The 21,672-nt window shown below is 35.4% G+C and overlaps 2 protein-coding genes across 4 annotated transcripts in view; both read left to right on the top strand.

The window, feature by feature from the left end:
* The window catches only part of LOC123318043 (protein yippee-like 2), an 80,276-nt gene extending 63,992 nt beyond the window's left edge, over window positions 1–16,284 (top strand). For all 3 annotated transcript variants that reach the window (XM_044904718.1, XM_044904720.1, XM_044904721.1), the window contains 3 exons: window positions 2,145–2,188; window positions 10,024–10,132; window positions 12,582–16,284. In XM_044904718.1, coding sequence (XP_044760653.1) covers window positions 2,145–2,188; window positions 10,024–10,132; window positions 12,582–12,671 — 243 coding nt within the window. In that variant the 3' untranslated portion in view covers window positions 12,672–16,284. The remainder of the gene's footprint in view (window positions 1–2,144; window positions 2,189–10,023; window positions 10,133–12,581) is intronic.
* A 360-nt stretch (window positions 16,285–16,644) lies between these two features.
* LOC123318042 (fatty-acid amide hydrolase 2) lies at window positions 16,645–19,763 on the top strand. Its single transcript, XM_044904717.1, has 8 exons — window positions 16,645–17,387; window positions 17,446–17,586; window positions 17,642–17,797; window positions 17,944–18,033; window positions 18,107–18,338; window positions 18,485–18,635; window positions 18,753–18,902; window positions 19,262–19,763. The coding sequence occupies exons 1-8, from the start codon at window positions 16,997–16,999 to the stop codon at window positions 19,544–19,546; spliced, it is 1,596 nt and encodes a 531-aa protein (XP_044760652.1). The 5' UTR covers window positions 16,645–16,996; the 3' UTR covers window positions 19,547–19,763.
* Window positions 19,764–21,672: the final 1,909 nt, after the last annotated feature.

The following is a 21,672-nucleotide window of genomic DNA, read 5'->3' as shown; positions in this document are numbered from 1 at the left end:
TCTTGAGATCGAAAGACACAATAGGTCAGACGGTAGCGAACATATATTCAATGTAAGAGAATTTATATAATGTTTCATCTGAATCTAAACGACTTATATTGCAGCTGAATATTTCCACAATCAGGAAGATTTTGAATGAAGAGGATGACAAAGAATTTCCTTCTACTGGGAGACCCAAAAAAGTGGTGGCATTTGAGGATTTTATGTTTGAGTGAATTAATGCGAAAAGTTTACTACAGGATTTTCGATTAATGTCATCGTAGAATAAGTTCCCGAAAATTGATTTTTCTATTTTTCATTATTTGACTTGTCCTATACATTGTAAATGTCTCAAGGTACCAATAAATACCTAATTATTATTATTATATCAATGTATTAAGATGAACAGTCACAAATACGCGCCAGTTGTCCTGCTAATTGTTTATTCATGTGAAATGTTTGTTCAAAGGTGAAGTTCATCTTGACTTGAAACTTCCTTTAATTCCTTTTACTTATATTGATGCAAGATGATTTTCGTTGAAGAATTCAACATTCTTGTAATTATCTGTTAATTCCTCCGGGAGATACACATTCCCAACCACTGCATCATATGCATTTCATCTTCGGGTTAATATTTTTGAAATCTACAACTGATGTAACGTATTCAAACTTTAGCCAAAGAAGATAACGAACATTAACTCTCCTCAAGCTAGTGTGCATATTATGATATTATACTGATCTCTTGTATTTTCCTTCCAAATAACTAGATTTGGTGTTCCTTCAATCAGTTTGTATAAACTTCAATTATGTTCGTCACATATTTTCCGAAGAGATTCGACATTGTGATAAAATACGTTATAACAGAAACTTTTACGTAGACCGGGCAACATAGCGTTGATTTAAAACCAAAAAATGTTTTGACAAGCGTCATAACCCCACATTTTCTTACTATACAGAGTGGAATGTGTCAAATTTCCATGGCCAACCGACTGCTAAAATAAAAGTGAATGGAGTTGCATTCAGCCAAAGTAACCAATTTCCCGAATATAACAGATATTTTTTATTTTTGAACATCCAATTACTCGAAAACGGCGAAAACTTTTATTTTATAAAACGTTAAAATATTCCAATTTTGTTTCAGAGTTGTATTTAGAATATCTTCAAGATTTGGGAAATAATGTCCTCCAATGGTGCGACAGCAATGGTCTGATGCTAAACATAAATAAAACCGAATATGTTGCTTTCTGCACTGATCGTTCAAGACAACCCCTGCCGCAGATACAACTTCTGGACGGCACTGTCGCTGGAATTTCACCATCAACTAAATTCCTAGGAGTCCACCTAGATAAGGACATGAAATGGTTTGGCCACATCGATTATCTGAATAAAAAGCTATCGTCAGCTGTCTTCTCTCTACGTGCCCTCAGATTGCATGTGGGAGTGGACATTCTCAGGATGGTCTATTTTGCAAATTTCCAGTCTTTACTATCATATGGAATTATATTCTGGGGTTCTAGTCCCAGAGCCGAAAGAATATTCATAACTCAGAAGCTAGCTCTAAGGGGCATGCTGAGGATGAAATACAGGGAATCGTGTCGAGGAAAGTTTAAGGAGAATGGGATTCTTACAGTAACAGCATTGTACGTGTACAGATGTCTTCTGTTTCTTCGAAGCCATGGTTGTTATTTTGAGCGGTATAGAAGTTTGAGCTGCACTAGACATACTCAACCATATCTCTATCCATCTGTCAAACTCACGCTCAGTAAGAATAATGTGGAGTTCATGTGTATGAAACTATACAATGCTCTTCCTTCATTCATTAAAAATATTGATGATTTCAAAATATTCAAAAAAGAAGTGCTGAAATTCCTTTTGGACATGGAGCCATATAAGATAGGTGAATACCTGGATGGGTGTACCAATTAATTTGATATTTTTTTGTTGACGTGTTTTCTCTTCACTGTTTGTACAGTTATTTGGAAAATAAAATGCATTATTATTATTATTATTATTAAAATACCCATCGTTTTTCGAATTTGGAACAATGAAAAGGTCATATTCTATTGTTTCCTCAGCTAAATGAAGTCGGTTGAACATTCGCAAAGTTAACCGTTTCCACCGTAGAACTTCCATCGAACGAACTAACATTCTTTTCTCTTTTGCAGTCATTCCAAGGCAGCCAAGGACGGGCGTATTTGTTCAACTCGGTGTAAGTAATGTTCAACTTTGCTTTTATTAAATGAAGTGAAAACCCTTTTCTCTTAGGCACGGTCGAGATGCAAATTTTCACTCGATTGCTAATAACGAATCAGGGCAAGCGCTGGATGGCTACCTTTCTTTGTTCCATGACTATAAAAATTATGGGCGTTGGTCAGGCAAGGTTCAGTTTTTATCACTGAGATTGGGATTTATGTACATAGGTTCATTTTTAATTGTACTCAACTGAAATTGGACCAAAATTAACCGAACAATCGAGAAATAAATGGACAAAGATTCGAGTCTGATTGGGGAAATCCTTGGATAGGGTGAGGGTGAACAATAAGTTGATAGTGGCAATAATACTAATCGTCTACAGTTACTGGGCAAATAAAACGATCAAGTCCTTGAAACTGGTTGGTTATAGTTGGTCTGTTACTATTTTTCATTCTGTTTGTCTATTCATTTCAGAATGATTCGGAAATTAAGGTATACATTGCTGCCAGACTATCAAAACTATCATCTTACTGTTCACATTATCATATAAGGACCATTGAGAATCATATTCGATACATAGGGTCGGTCTTAGACTCCTACAAATATTTTAACAGTAGATTCTTTAGGTCGAAAGAAACCTTTTTTTCCTATACACTTCCATTCAACAAAAGGCTATAATTAGATAGCGTTCAACTTAGTGTCAAGAGTTTGGTTCTTTGAATTTTTGGTATTTTTATGGTACGTAAAGGTCATAATGATAAAAATGGAAGACATGGGTAATATCTTGTGTTCGAAAAAGATACACCAGATAAATGAATAATTATATTCCGAAATTCATCTCACTCGATAAAACCGTTTGGAAGATAAAACTGAAAATAAATTCTTTTTATGGTTTTTCAACAGCTTGTATCTTTTAAACCGAGTCGATTCGGAAAAAATAGTAAGGGAAAAAAGTGTTACTTTTGACATCAAGAATCTACTGTTGAAATATTTGTACGAATCAAAGACTCACCCTGTATATTAAAAAAATACATGCAATGAATTGCTAAGACTAGCACACAGTTGCAGGAACTACAATTATAATTTAAAAATTCCATTGAAATATTAATCCGGAGTATATACCTCGTTTAATGGAGGTTTATAGAGCCCTTTTAATGGAAGATTGAAATTTTGATGGGCCATTAAATTATAATTGACGTTCTTACAACTGGGCGTTGGTTACATGAATTAAATATCATTTTAGCTTACATTCTATTAGTTACTGAAATCCATCCACATACGATCGAATAGTATTCCGCTTTCATCTGTAAGCCAATCTGTAACTTTTCATAAGCTTACAGGAAAATTGCAATTCTGGACGGTTTTTAGTGGTCTGTAGCTTATAGAAATCCGTCACTATTTACGATAAGTAGTTCAATGAGATAGTGACAGAAACATTTCCAGAATTGCATTATTTTCGAATCTGTCAATCTGAAACTTACAGATCGATCGTACGCTACAGATTAGTAACTTACGAATAAAAAGCAGAATACAACCATTAGCATTTCTTGTCCTTTATAAGAATTCAGCACTCGTCGATATAAATAATTTTAAATAATAACAAATGTTACTATCTGGCTTGAGCTAGCCGACTTGCCATCTCTCAATATGCCGACGGAATAACCATCTCTTCGAAAAAATAGATGCTGACCATCCTGTGTCATTTGTCTTTATTAGAGCAGAGCACCATACTAACACCCCGATGAGAAACAGCATAGAACTGAAAGACCCTGATTAAATGCTAGTAGGAGTTTCGCAGTATCAAAAGTATTGCAGCGCCATCTAGCAGGTAACGAGATCCAACCCGATTCCCCCTCTTGTCTGAGACCAGAAGATTTGCTAGACAAAAGAAATTCATAACTTTAACAATTGGCATAACAAGCCAAGGAGATTTGAGAGAATATCTGTGAAGCCGGCCTTACAATCAAAGCCAACTCGCCAAAAAAGTATAGGGTCACGATCTCAATATCAGAGTTAAACTTTTATGAACCGGAACACAGGAATAAACAGATAACTGCATATTGCCACGGCGAAAAACTAAAACCACCGCAAAAACGACGCACGAGCTCAGATTCAACGTGCAGCATTGTAGGAAATACTCTAATTCCCGGGCACGACGAACCCCCACCTTTTGTCTCCTCCTATTTTCGTCTAGACTCTCCTGTTTCATACGAAATGAAGTTTTCAAAGTCTGTTGGGATTCCAAGGCAAGCTAGCAGCCGAAACAGGATTCTTCCCTCGTGAACTCGAACAAAACATAATTGAATATATGTTCTCTGAAATCTTAGAACACAACAAAGGTCAATAAAGGTGGAGTTCGCGCGATTTTGACAATGACGCGCTCTTGACTTGAGGAAGGGTGTGATCCATCTCCGAAGAAGAGAAGTCATCTGTGGGTTTTCTCAGCAATTTCGTAAATCATACAAGAGTACATATCTGCCGAAGCAAATGTGTTAATATCGTTACTTGTCTATAGGCTCCAAAGGGATATAAAGACGGTTGAGCTATGTAGGCCGATGTGCTACCTATAGTTGGGGAACCGACGATGCTAAATCGGGATTTACTTGAGCGTCGTGGAGACCTAGTGGATTTTGAAGATTAGATGGTAGAAAGAAAAAAAAGTTATATGATGTATGCACTTTCAGCGGCGGGGAAAGCGTCTGTAGGTTCTCAAAGTTTGTGTAGTGGGGCTGGCCGTAAAAAATGATTGAATATGGTAAAAAAAATTTCGAGCTTGTCAGATTTTTTAAGGATATGTTAATTGGACCAAAAGGAGGCTACTTTTCAAGAGGCTGACAATTCGGACGTGACGCAAGGTCACAGAGGTCCTTTGAAAATGCAAAAAAAAATCGTTACTTGTACATACTCGAGCGTGTCAGATTTTCATACAGATGTTCAATCTCGGTGTAGCAGACGTGCTGACCCATTAATCTGACAATAATCAGGGGAGGCATTATTAATCTGGCAGTTTGAAGATAATATCAAGACATACCTCTAGTCGTTTCTGTATTCATTATGAAAGTTATAGATAATGAATTTCTATACAACTAACTTTGAAGCAATTTTACATACTCATAACCATTTTCGAGTTAGAGGGCGATAAGGGCGAGGAGCTTAGCCACACATGCGAAAGGCCAAGGTCAATGTAGAAACCCAGTCTAATGTACCATCATCGCCATATATCTCAAAAACGTTCAAACGTAGAAAAAATTGCTTCGGACAAACTTTGTAGAAAAAGTTATGCTCTACAACTTTCATAATGAATGCGAAAACAATTTGAAGCCAAGGAGAGGAGATATTTAAAAAAAAACTGATTTTTGTGACGTTTATGGACAATTTTCATTGTTTCGGCTTGCTGAAACTGTCAGATTATACTTTTTTCGTTATTCTTGAATCCTTAGCTTTAAAATAACAAAAAAAGCCAACGTGCTCGAGAATGCACACGTGACTTTTTTTTTGCAAGTTTGGCGCCACACATTTTCGTCACGCTTAAATTGTCAGATTAAGAGAATGTGTACTCTGCAACATGTAATTAACCACATATATCTTAATCAGATACGCTTGAGTATGTACAATGAACCTTTTTTTACTATCCTCACAGGCTGTCCAAGACAATTCCCCCTTTACTATAAAGGTTTAATTTTTGGTAGAGTTACTCTACAGGGTCAAAGCTATCTCCCCTTATGTTAATCTGACACGCTCGAGTAAATTCCGAATTTTCCTCTTGGGCTCCCCAACTACTAGGCCGCAGTGTCAGATCTCTATCAAATAGGTGTGATCGATAGTAGGGTTCGCCACAATCAAAAAGTTAGGTAAGTAAACCTAACTATAATCTTTGGTCACAAGCAGTTTCGGGGAAGTAAAAATGCATTGAATGATGAGGGGATACTTCGATGCGTCCCTGTCGAGAACCTTCTGATATGGCCACGATGTGAACCAGCCCAGAGATATAAAAAATTCACAACTTCAGTACCCCTCTTCACCAGCCATGAATAATTGAAACCAATCGATTATCATCCTTTCTGAAGCTGTAGCTGCATTACTATTTCGCGATTTTACGTTAACTGCTAACGCATTAGGCGCAAAACTGAGAATTGGTTGCGATAGATAACGAATGTCAGTTTGAAGAGAGCGCAATTAGATGTCTTATCTTGTTTGTAATACTTATCGTCTTTTTTCAACCGGAAATTGAACTACATACGTGCAAGTGGTTTTAGCCAAATCTATTGAAGTGCAACTGCGTGGAGATACTGGATGCTTACATCGCAGTTCTAATTTGTTCAATGATGCAATCTGTTATGGTCAATTCAGTTAGGCGATTTTGAAATCCGCGTAATTTTTTTCTGGTTGCAAAAAGGGATTTTTTGAAACATGTGTCTTAGAATTAGGCAAGTAATCGATAAATCGTAGGAACGAAGTGCACAATTAATAATATGTAGGACCGCCACAATGTCTTATGTATTCAGAAAGCCTTCAGGGTGTACTCTTTATACGAAAGTGGATTTCCTCTTCAAGTATTTCTAGTATCAAGGCACTAAATCGACTCTGCTCGAAATGAGCCAGTGTAATTAAAGCTACATGTGGTCCTGTATTATTTTGTTGTACCTAAAAGTGGGTTCTGACTCTAAGCATGAGCAAGAAATTAAAGCAACTGTTCATGTATTCTACGTTGTTTTGTGAGAACAAACGATAACGAAAAACACACTCTGTAGATATGATTGGAAAACTGATAGTTTCTTATCCTGACTCTAATACATATACTCCTAGAAATTCTTTCTGATAAGTTCATTCATACTGGTTGTTCTGTTTTCCATGTCGCTTAGAATAATTGTGAAATTATTATATGTCTTATCTGTCCAGGACCTTTTCCAAATATGTTTTCCCCGAAGCATTGTTGAAAACATCTTCGTATGAGAAAAAGCGTTGCCGTATCATTCTCCCAGGCGGAACAGTTTTGTGCTCTTGTTGAAGAATGAGAACACTGCCACGTATATTTCTCTTGATTATTTCCTTCTTGGGAGCTGAATCATGCATCCTTTGTCAACCGAAGCTACTTCCCCAAGTTATCTCCCAGAGAGACTTGCATTTCTCTTTGATGTTATCTTTATTTTTGTCTTATTTCACCAACGTTACAATTCATCTTCATGCTATTTTTAATCAGGAGAGAAACCCTAGATGGATATGTATACTGCATTCAAATTTATTTTAGCAGTCGGTAGGCCATGAATTAATTTTCTCAAGTTTTTGTAACTAGAACGGAGTAAGGTTGGCACTCATGAAATGTCATCAATATCATAACGCCGTTGCCACAACTAATACAACAAATACAGAGACCAAGTGAACAACTGAACTCTGAACAAATATTTTGTTTCTTTAAACAAAATATTTGTTCAGAGTTTCAGAGTTGTTTCAGATATTCTAAAGTCGACAAAATGCCGAAAATAGTTGAAAAGCCGCAAAGAAAGAGTATCAGGAAATGTTATGCAGAATTGAGGGCAGCTCATCTGAAAAGTAATCCTGATACTCTTTCATCTACCATTTTCCAGATGGTATCAAACATTTTCGATGTAAGTAAATTTATAATACCTATGTTTCATATCAATCTGAACTACTTTTATTTTAGCTGAACGTTTCCACAATCCGAAACATTGTTAATGAAGAGAACGACAAAGAATTTCCTCCTATTGGGAGACCCAAAAAGGTGGAAGAAATTGAGAAGTTTATTTTTAGAAAAGACCTGCAACGGCGAATTTGGGATTATAATTTGAAAAATGAATACTTTAGTGTTGACACTCTACTTAATTATGCAAAAAATGATTTGGAATATCACTTTACAAAATTTTAAAATCGATGGGTTACAAATACAAAAGGGTGGATGAACGCAAAATTTTATGTGAACAAAAGCATGTCGTTGCAGCCAAAATTACTTTCCTGCGAAAATTTCTACAATATAAATCTTCAGATGAAGATATCAGATTCGTGTTCCTCGACGAAACTTGGATTTACCAAAATGGTTCTTCTGTTCGTCGATGGACACACGAATCTGATATAAAGAGCAACCCATCCAAAATTAAACATGAAGGAAAACGTTTTACGGTTTTACACGCAGGAAGTAATTGTGGATTTTTAGAGGGGTGTAGTTTAATTTTAAATTCGGCAAACAATGACAGAGACTATCACAATACAATGACCAGTGAATTATTTCATAATTGGATCATTAATCAACTGATTCCTGCATTAGCTAAGATTCCTGGAAAATGTGTGGTTGTAATGGACAATGCCCCTTATCATTCGGTGCAATTGGACAAGCCACCCACATTTTCCAGTAAGAAAAGTGAAATGCAGGATTGGTTGATTAAAAACAAAATTAATTTCAGTCAAAATTCAAATGAAAAACATCTTTGGCAATTAATACTACCCTTTCGAAATAGAAGTCAACGAAAATATTTAGTGGATGACCTTTTGAAAGAGCATGGGCATGATGTTCTTAGATTACCCCCATACCATTGTCAGTATAATCCTATTTAAATGGCCTGGGCGTTCTCTAAGAACTTCTACAACAAGAACATAAATTCTCTTCCCTATTCCAAAGATAGGGTTTTGAATTTATGGACTTTGGCTCTTTCAAAATGTACATCGGAAATGTGGAAAAATTTTTGTATGCATTGTGATAGGCTCATAACTGACGACTGGGCTAAATTTATGGGTAACCCCCAATAGCAGATATTCCTCCATTCATTATTTCATTGGGAGAATCAGATTCTTCTGATGATGAGTCTGATTCAATCGATGACATTCATTTATTCTGCGTGAACTCGCGCATTTTTGAATTCAACAAGTGATGTAATGTCTTCAACGTTTAGCCAAAGAAACCAATATTTACTCTTCTCAACCAACTGCATATTATTAATTTTCTTCCATAGCGAAAATAAATACATTTAAAAACTGATCTCTTGTATTTTTCATGCAAATAACTAGATTTGGTGCATGCCTTCAACCAGTTTGTATAAACGTTTGTTATGTAAATTACCATATTTCCGAATTAATTTAGCGTTTTAAGTGAATACGTAATTACAGAGACTTTTACGTAGAACGGACAACATAGCGTTGATTTAAAAGCCAAAAACGTTTTGACAAGCGTCATAACCCCACATTTTTCTACTATACAGAGTGAAATGTGTCAAATTTCCATGGCCAACCGACTGCTAAAATAAAGTTGAATGCAGTATATAGGGTCGCAGACATAACGTTCCTCTTTTACGTTTTGCGTCTACACATAGGGCAACTGAACTGGAACACAAGTTGTCAATTTACCATTTATAAGAACTTTGAGCCGGTGACATCCAGATCTAATAGTGCGCTTCCACCAGTGCATCGGTTCAAGAACTTCTCGGCGTGTTTGAAAGCAAATTAGCATATATGGATATGGTCTTGTTGGTTGACAAACAAACGGGCGGAAATAGGATTGATCAACAGAGTAAACAGGATGAGAGCTCCGACGTCTATCTTCCACGGGCCCAGCTATACTACTTCATCATGTTGACGCAGTCAGTACAAATATCTCGAATATTTCTCTGTGCTTAGATTTCTGTTCGAACATTTGAAATGCAGAAATATTGCCTGAGAATTTCGTATTCCGCACAGTCTTTTAAATCATCGCTCCAATCATGGAGTGTTTTGGATCTTCAATTTTTCTCATTTCACAGCCATAACTTTATTCGATGTTGAATATCTGCAATAAATAATGAATTAATGAAAATCAACTTACAAATGGTAACGAATGTGTCCAAATGCATCACAATTTTTTTCCAGAGTAAATGTCGGATGCGGCCCAGCAGAAGAAAGAGTGCTGTTGACAGGACTGCATGCCGTCGCCGATATCTACTGTGAATGCTGCAAAACGATACTTGGCTGGAAATACGTAAGTTTAAAGTTTCGTTCGTTTTAAAACAGCAACCTCTACTTCGAAAGTATCTACAGGCTGATTCATAACTATTGGGACATAGGCTAAGGGCAGATTGTTTGGACCAAAATATGGCGATAGGACCAAATATACCTCAATAAAATATTGCTGTGGAAAAAGATAGAGGGCGTTAAAGTTGACTTGTATATGCACTGAGGACATCCAAATCGCTCAAAACGCAGTTTGTGGTCGATTATTACGGTACCTTCTGGCTCGTTTCAAAAGAAGTACCTCTACATCGTGATCATAGACGCTACGCTGCTTTGATGAGAGCCAATAAGCTAGAAAATATGATCTGCGGTTGCATATAAAATTTATTATTTTTTATATTTAAACAGAAGGTTTAACCAAAAATCACCTATACAAAACTTTCAAAATGACAAAATTGAAAAAAAAATTGAAAATGATTACTGAAATAGATCCTAATACGACCCTAGACCGTTTGTTAGCTGAATTATCGCAAAGCTGTGGGAAAAAACTTGACTTCTGATTCGACCTGTGGTTTCGTTTAGGATATTGACGTGCGGGATGTTCACGTGATGATGAAAATGGAAAAGGATTGCCGAATTGTTCTCATTATTTTTTATTGACTTACATCATTTTATGAAACGGCTCATTTTGATACCAACTGACAGAAGAGAGTGAGGACACAAGTGTAAAAAATAGAATAATACTTCAAAATTCCACTAATAAAATTCTTTTAAATTATTCACGAATATTTTCACAATGGGCGTCACAATCTTCTTGTTCGAAAATTTCAACATTTGTCGTAAAAATAGGATAAAATGGGGAAGCATCATAGCACTTTTTCAACATAACTAACATAAGTACTTTCAAGAAACTGCCTCGATTGTCTAAATTTTTTTCACCCTAAATTGCACGACACAACAATTATGATTCTCTCAAAAGTGACCTGATGCATCTAATCCGATGAATTTGATACTGAACCATTCATTGTCCAGCCATATGTTTAGGTTTTGTTTCGTTTTTGCGATGCCGGAGGCACCTTCCACAGTGTCCCGTACTTGAAATTCAATTAAATTTTGTCGAACTTCTAAGGTTGCGTTCACAAACTTACTCTGAGAAGGCTCTGATTACCCGAAGCGTTCACAAACGCACTTTTAGTTCCTCAGAGTATGCTCTCTGAGCATGACCATACCCGTACTCTACTCTCGGAGTAAGTTTATGAACACACCCTAGGGGTTGTATCTCAGCCATCTTGAATATTTTATATAGACAATTTTTTGTTAAACGACTCACTTTGATGAGTTCTACCTTCTGTCAAAAAAAAGCCGCACCTTTGAAAACACCCTGTATATTGTGATGACAGCAAAGAACACTGTTATCTCTATACTCTATACTTTCGAAACCGCACAAGTACAACCTATACCAAATAAGGGAAAGAAGTTTCTTCAAACTACCTTCCAACAGCGATAACAATAGTTTTGTCAAAATTTTTTGAGAAAGCTAAATGGTAACACTCCTAGGTATAGATGTAGAGGGGGTTACATTGCACTGCGATCTTGAGATCTATTGTGCCCCCCGTGAGAACATTTCTAGCCTTTATGTCGTTAAGAGTTTGACCTCTAGTTCCAGAGTTCTAATGAACTTCTTCTTGGATGGATTCAAGGAGGTTATCTCTGCGCTCCTAAAAACCTAAAGCATATTTTGCTTTGGTTCATAAGAGTGAGGAATTTCTTCACCCGTTGGTGTAATACTTCTCGGGCGAGCAGTGTTGAAGTATTTTTAGAGTGATCCAACCTCAGAAAATTCCACCAGAACTCTCTGATAGGTTTTTCCTCCTCTTCAAACTTTTTCTTGTAGGTATATTTTCTTATACAATAGAAAGACTTCTGGTCAATGGAAAGAGTTGGTGCTTCTTTTCTGGCAAGTGTGTTGACCCATTTTAAAACACTAATATAAGGCAGGGGCCCAACAATCATAGCTAATCACCATTCTTTCGTGGCGCTTTCATCTTTCATCGACTTACATCATGTAAGCTTCTAAAGCTACCACGTGCTAAACTTTGGGTACTGACAGTACCCAAAGGTACTGTCAGTACCTTTGTATGCAAGTCATGCAGATGAGACATGCAATCGTGCAGAAGCAGCTGACCTGAGAGTAACCAGTCCTGGATCCCCACAAGGTGAAAGGAAAGGCTCCTAAGGACGTCACCGGATTTGTCAGTACCGTTGACGGTCTCCTTAGAATTGAATCAATCTTTCATCAAACTACGTTTGAAATCCTCCCTATTTTCAACACAAATTCATTAGCAATACTAGTTGATAACACTATAGTGTTATCAACGATCATGGCGTTAGTCTCTTTATTACGCAATGTTATATGTCACCTGTCAAAATCGACAGAGATTTGAAAAACCCTTAATTACTTCCCTTGATTCTTTCAGGAGCACGCGTTCGAATCCAGCCAGAAATACAAGGAGGGTAAATTCATCATCGAACTAGCTCATATGATCAAGGAAAATGGATGGGACTGACTATTCTACGTACGTGACGACGCAATCAGAAGCAGCGCCATCTCACATCATGTTACCGAAGAAAACGTTAATGATAAGCTATTCCTCACACGCATATAAGGGTATAGTGTATAACACAAACTTTTGTTTTCTCGATTGGACCTAAGCGAGAACGGTAGTGCTCGGGGATGTACAAGTGAACACTATAGTGTATTTGATGGTGTCCTCCTTGATTGCATCGTTTACAAGTTTTAATTTTGAGGATTTCGTTCTTTTGAAGAATGTCTGGGCGAGTTTATATAATGTATCATTATTATAAGTAGAGAATAAGTAATGTAAATGTGTCGATTGATTGGGTATAGTTTCTAGCGCGCCTAACTGACTGAAAATGAATCTCAGTGTAGGTATTCGAAAAACGAAATTACGGATAGGTTGAAAAGAAGAACCTTCAAAAAAATATATATATACACACCAAGTAAAAATGCGTTCAAATGCTCCACCTTTTAAACATGTGCTCAATGTCATACACGCATCCATATCATATTTTATTACTATAATCTAGTACTATGGATGTTAAATTCGAGGCATGATCGGATTCCAACAGAATTTTACCAATTAGTTTCGTGACTCATATCTGGTCATTTAATTTCCTAGATTATGAAAATTTTGTCGCTCATTTCATTAGTTTTCAAAGGTTTATTTGCAATAACCAAAAGTTTTACCGTTACTTCATAAAATTCCATTATCGATAAAATATGGCATTAAATTCCTCTCTGGATAATTCATTTTAAACTGGATATCGTTATTCGAGAAATGTTGTGAAGAAAATAATGCAAACATCGCTCGAAGTTTCTATTATGCAGGTTGTATGTAAAAGGCAACCTTTCCTAGGATGAAACTTACCTCAGTATGAAGTTTGGTTTCCAAACTGAATTCTTCAGTCTAAGGTTACAGTGTTTTGCTGAGCAGTAACAGTGATCACTGTAATAAAGAGGATTTGAATATTAAATTAAATTTTGAAAGCCTGCACTCATTAACATCAATAAAATATAATTAAAACTGTTTTTGAAAGCGATTACACAAAATGAGCTTTGTAATGAAAAATGCGCACTGAGAAGTGTATTACAAGGACATCAGACAAACAGTTTGTGTATGGATACGAGCGAAAAATCGAAAAGATACAACCAAAAATGAACTATCCGGAACTTCAAATCATTTATTTAAAGAATAAGCTGGATTCGCTATGTAAGGACCAAAATGATCATCGTGAAAAATTCTCGGATAAATGAGTCTGATAAAATTCGAACGTCAATAGATTCTGAGGTGGTGCGGAGGCGTATAGATGTTCACTGCTTTTTGTCGATGTCAATTTTTTCCAATGTTGAATCGATCAAGAAAATAAGGATGGCAAAACTAATTTTACCAAGTTGGGGATGGTCATCTGATAGATCTTATAAAATGTCACTGCAAATGGCCAAGTTTTGGGTGGAGTCAGTGGCGAATATAATCAAAATTTCAATTAGTAGCAACTTGGATAAATTTGATTCTCAAAACTTCATTCTTCTCCCATAATTTAAACATTTTAGGACATAAGAAACATAATCTGAGGAATAGTTTCATCTCCAGTAATTGGATTGCTTTTAATACATATAAAAATTATTTGCAATGCCTCCATTCAAACCTTGGCGATCAAAATTTACCTAACGCTCTTTTTTTTCAGTTAAATCGACAATATATACGCGGGTATTTCAGACAATCATATCTATTTTTTCATTCTATTTTTGGTAATCTTCGAAAATAATAAAACATTGGGGCTCCTACATTCATTCGATCTATTTTTTCATCTCAAATTCGAGTTTGATATTGGATAAAAGATGGCAAACGTTTTTTGAGCGTAGACTCAGATCTTGACCCTTGCAAAAGCATACTGTGGTAGAAAAACTGTGTCTGTGGTAAAGAATCTGTGGTAAATGATCGAAAACTGTGCAAGGAAACTGCACTGTGCACTGCTATATTGTTCATATTTATAATAATTATTATTATACATGTAGAATTGTCATTATTGTTGGTGGTCTGCATTTTTATATCCTCATTCTCCTGGAGGGATCACTCAAATTATGGAATTATACGTATTTAGAGTTTAACCAATGCATAAAATAGGTCATGACGGCAACTATAATTTCATAAATCATCAATTTGTAGATTGAAATTTTCAAACAATACTATTTTTCATTGGACAATAAAAAAGAAATATGAAGTTGAAGAATAAATTGCATAGAAATTTAAAAAGCTGATGAAATAGAAAAAAAAATCTCATATGGGGGAAGAACAGATTTGAAAATTGCCACTATTCAACACATTTTATTGATTGTTGGTAGTCATGACATATTTTATGCATAAATTATTGGTGTATAAGATGAAATACAACTGCAACTACAGTTTACTAGAGGTTTAGAATTAAGCATTCGACATATAAGATTCAAATCGATTTTATTATAATACATTATTACGAAAATGATTGCAATCAAAATTGAATTTTATGTTGCATGATTTGGTATAATTCACATCGTCGGCGGTCATTCAGCATATGACACAGATCTCAGATTCTTAAGTTTATTGGTCCAAATGATTTGTAAGGATAAAAAGTAGTATTTAAACATTTTCGATGTTGATCAATGTTCAAGCTACAGTGGGAACACATCAGAGTGGAGCGATTGAAAAGAACTGGAAACAAAATTCAGTGGTAGGTGTTGTTGGTCTTAGATGGTGCTTCTAACAATAATAATATCTAAATCTATATATTTGCAATATGTATTCTGTTAAGAGTGAACGTAGAGAACAGTGGTGTATCATGAACTTTATCGCATTGTTGTTTTCATGTAGTCTATTTTGTATTACAGATTATATTAATCTGAGTCGAAAATTTTTGTAGGAATCTAAGGGAGAATCATAATGGGGTGAAGTTCACTGAAGTGTGTTTTCTAAATAATGTTTGTGATAGTTATGTGATATAATTTTTTCTTGAGTGGCAACAACTTACGGAGCTTACAACTCACGCAGTTTCAAGGACTTTGGGTGGTGAAAAAGTCCAATTGAAAATAGTATCCTTTCAGCAATTCAGTTCTATCAATGGAAATTACTGAAAGTTGTTGGCATATACATAATAAGGCTCAGCTAACATTATTTCAGATATGATTTTCCTGATTCATGAAACCAATCGTTTGACAGAAACTAAGTGATATATACTCTCCAAACAAAAAGAGTAATTCTCCAACCATTGATGCATCTGAACCACCCAAAGTTTCTTCATTACACAAGTTTTAGAGACAAGAACCATAATACTTATCTTCAATTCATATAAATGCGGCCACTCGCTCTTTTAAGTTGAGTCCTATTTGTAAAACATGAGTTACATCATTATTGAATCATATTGTCTCATTGCATTCATACTGCCAGTAGCGTTAGTGTTGTCATTAATATTAATATTCGACATGATAAACTTTTATGTTTAAATTTTCTATTGTCCTTAGTCAAATGTAATAACTGATGAATTCATATTTATGACATGAATTACATTTATTTTCGAGTATTTCTGGATTATGAGTACGATTCAATAAATCCTACTATATTTAAATTGTGTTTTATTGTTGACCAATTGATTTCCATTAAATTTGAATGATTGCTCTATAACTCGAAGAACCAAATGTATTGAAGCAGTTTAGAAAGTGTTGCTAAAAGTGGGCAAATACAATAACTTTTCAGTTTATATGGATTTTTATCCTTTTTCTTCGATTTTCAATCTTTGTGATGAGTATATTGAAAACATGAGTCCAGATAATCTTTGTAGGATTGACACACATATTGAACCGCTTCAACTTGACCACCACAACAATAGATGTCTCTACCATCGTTGGACGTTGGCTCCACCTACCAGTAAAAATGTTTCAGAACAGGTCAACATCAACAGGTTACTATGAGCGAAAAAGTCAAGGATCAATTTATTTTGATCTCTGGAAAACGTACACAAGTTTGTACTCATCATTTCCATAACTCGAATAATAAAAAATTTGTATTCTTAGCAATCTCTCAGATGATAAAGTGTATTTCTCGCATTTATTTCGCATAACTTTTCATTGAATGCCCATCTCTGCCTTTTCAAAATTCCTACTAACTAGATTACACAGTGGTAGGTAATTTACTATGCATGGTATTGGACTGATCGGACTGTTGAACCCATCACAATGACACGGCGTAACTCGAAAGTGGGTGTCCAATAATTAATTTTAATAGATACATTTTATGAGTTATCGCTTCATTAACTTAACGAGTGAATGCAAAAGCTCTAGATGACGAGGAAAAATAGTAAAGCCAAAGTGTGTGCAATCATTAAAGGAGCTCTCTTAAGTATGTTATTCTGGTTGAGATATTACTTTGATATGTTCATCGACAAGATATTTGGATTCTTCCACGATTCCAAAAAACAGCAAGTATGTTCAGCAGACAATCCTATTATACTGGATAGTGCTACTACAATAGCTAGAAAAATAAGGAAGCGGGAAGTCAAAGTAGAGGAAGTTGTTAAAGCCTTCATAAATAGAATAAAAGAGGTGAATCCCATTTTGAACGCAGTAGTAGATAACCGATTCAAAGAAGCAATAGAGGAAGCCAAAAAAATCGATAAACAGATAGAGATAGGTGAAATTACAGACCTCGATTTCCGAGAAAAACCTTTCTTAGGTAATTGACACAGCCAGTTAAACCAAGAACAATTAATCCCAACAGTTGCATATTCTAGGTGTACCATTCACTTCCAAAGAAAGTACAGCTGCGGAAGGTTTGTCTTTCACCTTTGGAATCTTTGCACGAAAGGGTAGAAAGGCCAAGGAAGATGCTGAAATTGTTAGGTTAATGAAGAATGCTGGCGGAATACTTCTAGGTTAGTGAACAAAAGCTCATGAAACTGCCAGATTTCACTTCAAGACTTATTCTAGGTGTCACAAATATTCCTCAGTTGAACATGTGGCAAGAGACTATGAATCCGATATATGGCCTCACAAGAAATCCGTATAACACCACAAGAAATGTTGGAGGTTCCTCAGGTGGTGAGGGAAGCATTATAGCTGCTGGAGGATCCCCTATAGGACTCGGTGAGGATATTTTAGAAACCCTAGAACAATAATATCACTATTAGTAACGTTTAAAAAATTTACAAAAAACCTTAAACTATGATAGCATTTTCAAGCTGCATTTTAGAAATGTAGAGAGGTAATAATTACTTTTTCTCACATTTTAGGGACTGATATAGGTGGATCTCTGAGAATACCAGCTTTCATGTGTGGAATTTACGGCCATAAACCTACATGCAATTTGATTAATACCAGAGGTGAGTACAGGCTTGAAAAATAATAATCATCCTTCATCGGCTAGCCCATTTCATTGAATCCAATTTTTTTAAGGCCTCACCTTCAGAACAGGCAAGGAAAAAGACACAATGGTTGTTCCGGGTCCCATGACCAGATATGCAGAAGATATAATTCCACTTCTGAAAGTACTTCTGGATGAGAATGCCTCGAAATTGAAATTGGACCAACGGGTTGATATTGAAAGCATAAATATATATTATATAGATGATCCTCTCGATCCTACCATCAGTGCAATGAGAGAAGAAATGAAAGAATGTTTGAAAAAGTGAGTAAATTACTGTAGTTTCTCATTATATTGAATTTAATCATACTCGAATGATTTTTAACAGTTAAACATGCATTTTATTGGTTCAATGGTGGAATTTTTACCAGAAACCTATAAAAACTACACTTCAGGTGATTATTTTTCAGGGTTGTTGACCACTTCGAGACTATCCTACCTCAGAAACCACAAAAAGTGGGTTTCAATGGAACAAGGTATGGAGGAAAACTGTGGAGATACTCGATGACTCAAGAACCTATGTCCAACTTTGTAAGAGACCTGACCGATAGGCAGACTGAGGTAAGCAACTGGAAAATCGTCAAAAGTTATGAATTGACAGAATTTCTGTCAAAAAAATTAGTTTTCCAAGTGTTGAAAACTTGTATGTTCACTAATTATTGCTCACTCACATTTCAGCTGAATCCTGTGATTGAAATCCTCAAGTACATATGTCTGAATAGAAACCTGGCTCTATCATCGGTGTACAACATGATCAATAGACTATTACCAGCAGAGAAAGCGGATTGGGCCGAAGCAGAGATTAAAACTTTAAGAAAGCAAATATTGGTATGTTAATGGTTATATGCAATATGTTTCGACTAACTCAGAATCAAAGTATTGAATATTTTAGAGGTGATAAATTCACATTGTTCAATCTTATCAAAGTTGTTATGCATTGGTTACAATGGGTTAGTAATAAAAATGCGATTATTGGATCGATAATTTAGTTCAATGTTATGCCATTATTTAATTCTTCTTTAGGAATATGTTGATCTGAAATCACTTGGTTTCTTTGACATTGTCAAAAAGTTTTTTATTATCATTGGATGAATGTTCAATTTTTCATTTATTCATTGAAACAAGGTGAAAACAGAAATATTTATGCGCTTAATAGGTGGTTCCTAGTTTGAATTTTTACTTCACAGGATAAACTGGGAGACAATGGAGTTCTACTTTACCCCTCTGCACCCTGGCCAGCAAGTTATCACTACACAGCTTTTCTACGTCCCTGGAATTTCAACCTATTCGCCATTTGGAATGCAATGAAACTGCCAGTTACCCAAGTTCCTCTGGGCTTAAGTTCCGAAGGACTGCCCCTTGGTATTCAAATTGTTTCCGCGCCTTATAATGACAGATTAACTATTGCTGTCGCCAAGCATCTGGAAAAGCACTTGGGAGGATATGTTCCACCCTTCAAACTAGAAGCATGAGATTTATCGTGAATCAATCTTGCACACCTAATGTTATATATTTGATAATAGTTTAATGGCATTTTGCACTTTTATAAAACGTTAAATTCCACATTTATTGATCTCGAATTGTGGATTTCAGGAGTGCCTTAGGTATATATTTTGGATTGGGTACTTAAAATATTGTGATAATCTTATTTTTTAATTTTGTTGTTATAGAATAAAGGAAAAAATTCGATTACGTTTGTTTTTGTTTCATCATTTTATACTCCGAGATCGCAAATCCGTATAAGGCAACGAAATTTGTAAAAACTGATGGCTTTATTTGGAAATATCTACTGTCAGAACTTTTTTTCTTCAAGAAATATAAAATTTGTGAGCTCTTGTTGAAATCTACGTCGATACATTTCTTATCCGAAAAATTTCACTATCTTGAGTTGAAGAGTCGATTTTACACTCACCTGCAAAAAAACTCAGCACTCGGCCACCTAAAAGTTTGTTATCCAGGAACTTTCATAATTTTTTAACGATTTCAATATTGTTTCTATACGCCAAATTGTAGATAAATTCTCTGGTATTGAAACAAACTCAAGAAAAATTTTCCGAAAATGTTGATAGCTAATTTATAAAAAAAAAATCAAGATATCAAGATGAAATAAAAAAGAAAGGTGGTTTTAGTAATAAACCGAGCGTTTCCGAATTGTTTCACAGGGTGGACTACGGATACATGTTTTTTTTCTTTACCCTGTGTAAATAAGCTATCACCATTTTTGGAAAACTTTTCTGAAATTTGTTTTAATACCAAAAATTTATCTACAATTTGGTGTAGAAACAATTGAAATCGATGAAAAATTTCGAACGAACTTCAGCAAAATTTTAGGTGGCCGAGTTTTTTTGCCAGTGAGTGTATTTAATAGCGAGCGGAAAAATGTTTTTGAGTTTTTGAGCCTTACTTTGAACGCCATCGGTTATTATTATTCGTCATGAGCATTGATACAGCACTATACAATATACATATACAGGGTGTTTGTAAAAAAATCCGAAGGACTTAGGGAGATGGTTCCTTGATGAAATTGAGCAGGGGTAGTTCCCCTAATCGATCTCCCTTCCAAGATACAGCTTTTGGAAGGCGATGACGAGTCGACAGTTTTTAATTTTTTTTACGGGTTCTAAAAAACACTGAGTCATAAAACTATACATGAAGCACTAAGTAGATGTTACTCACACAATTTTTTTAGATCTCACAACTTTATTATTAGGGGTTGAAAATAACATCCCCTTATGATTTTTCTCTAAAAATTGTTCTCGTGCGATAGATTTTCGAAAAATAAAATTCTCCCATGGTTTCCCATTCAATTCTGGAGAAAAAAGTCTCTTGCAAAATTTCGATACAGTCGATACTTTTGTAGGAATATATAAAAACTTACAAGCAGTGTACGAAGGTCTATGAGGCAGAGAGTTGATGCATGTATTTTAGCGGGAGGTAGTCATTCTATGAATATATACGATGAAATGGAATGAACAGTGATCAGAACTGCTTGTAAGTTTTTATTTATTCCGGAGAAAGTATCGACTGTATCGAAATTTTGCAGGAGACTTTTTTTCTCCGGAATTGAATGGGAAACCATGAGAGAATTTTATTTTTCAAAAATCTATTCCACGAAAACAATTTTTGAAGGAAAATCGTAAGGGGTTGTTATTTTTAACCCCTAATAATAAAGTTATGGGACCTAAAAAAATTGTGTGAGTAACATCTACTTAGTGCTCCATATTATGTATAGTTTTATAACTCAGTGTTTTTTAGAACCAGTAAAAAAATTTAAAACTGTCAACTCGTCATAGCCTTCCAAAGGATGTATCTTGGAAGGGAGGTCGATTTCGAAAAAAAATTTAGAGGAACTACCCCTGCTAATTTCATCAAAGAATCATCTCCCCAAGTCCTTCGCATCTGTTTACAGACCTCCTTTTTTATGTATAACGGACCAACAACATAGGTTCATAGTGTAAAGTTGTTTCAGATAATTAAATTATGAATAGAAGACATTTGGGTCCATTCTATGATTATGATATCTTGAAAAGTCGGTTAAAAAGTGCCTGCTGAGTTTGGATTCTGCCTGTAGGTAGCAGATTTAAGGGGGATTTCATTG

The sequence above is a fragment of the Coccinella septempunctata genome, chromosome 7, assembly GCF_907165205.1.
Source record: "Coccinella septempunctata chromosome 7, icCocSept1.1, whole genome shotgun sequence".
Taxonomy (NCBI): domain Eukaryota; kingdom Metazoa; phylum Arthropoda; class Insecta; order Coleoptera; family Coccinellidae; genus Coccinella; species Coccinella septempunctata.
Note: the sequence above shows the minus strand (reverse complement) of the source record. Positions and strands in the feature narration are given on the sequence as shown.

Coding starts and splice junctions, on each gene's coding strand:
- LOC123318042 (XM_044904717.1), top strand. CDS start 16,997: ATGACGAGGAAAAATAGTAAAGCCAAAGTGTGTGCAATCATTAAAGGA. Junction 17,388..17,445: donor CCGAGAAAAACCTTTCTTAG/GTAATTGACACA, acceptor TGCATATTCTAG/GTGTACCATTCACTTCCAAA. Junction 17,587..17,641: donor TGCTGGCGGAATACTTCTAG/GTTAGTGAACAA, acceptor GACTTATTCTAG/GTGTCACAAATATTCCTCAG.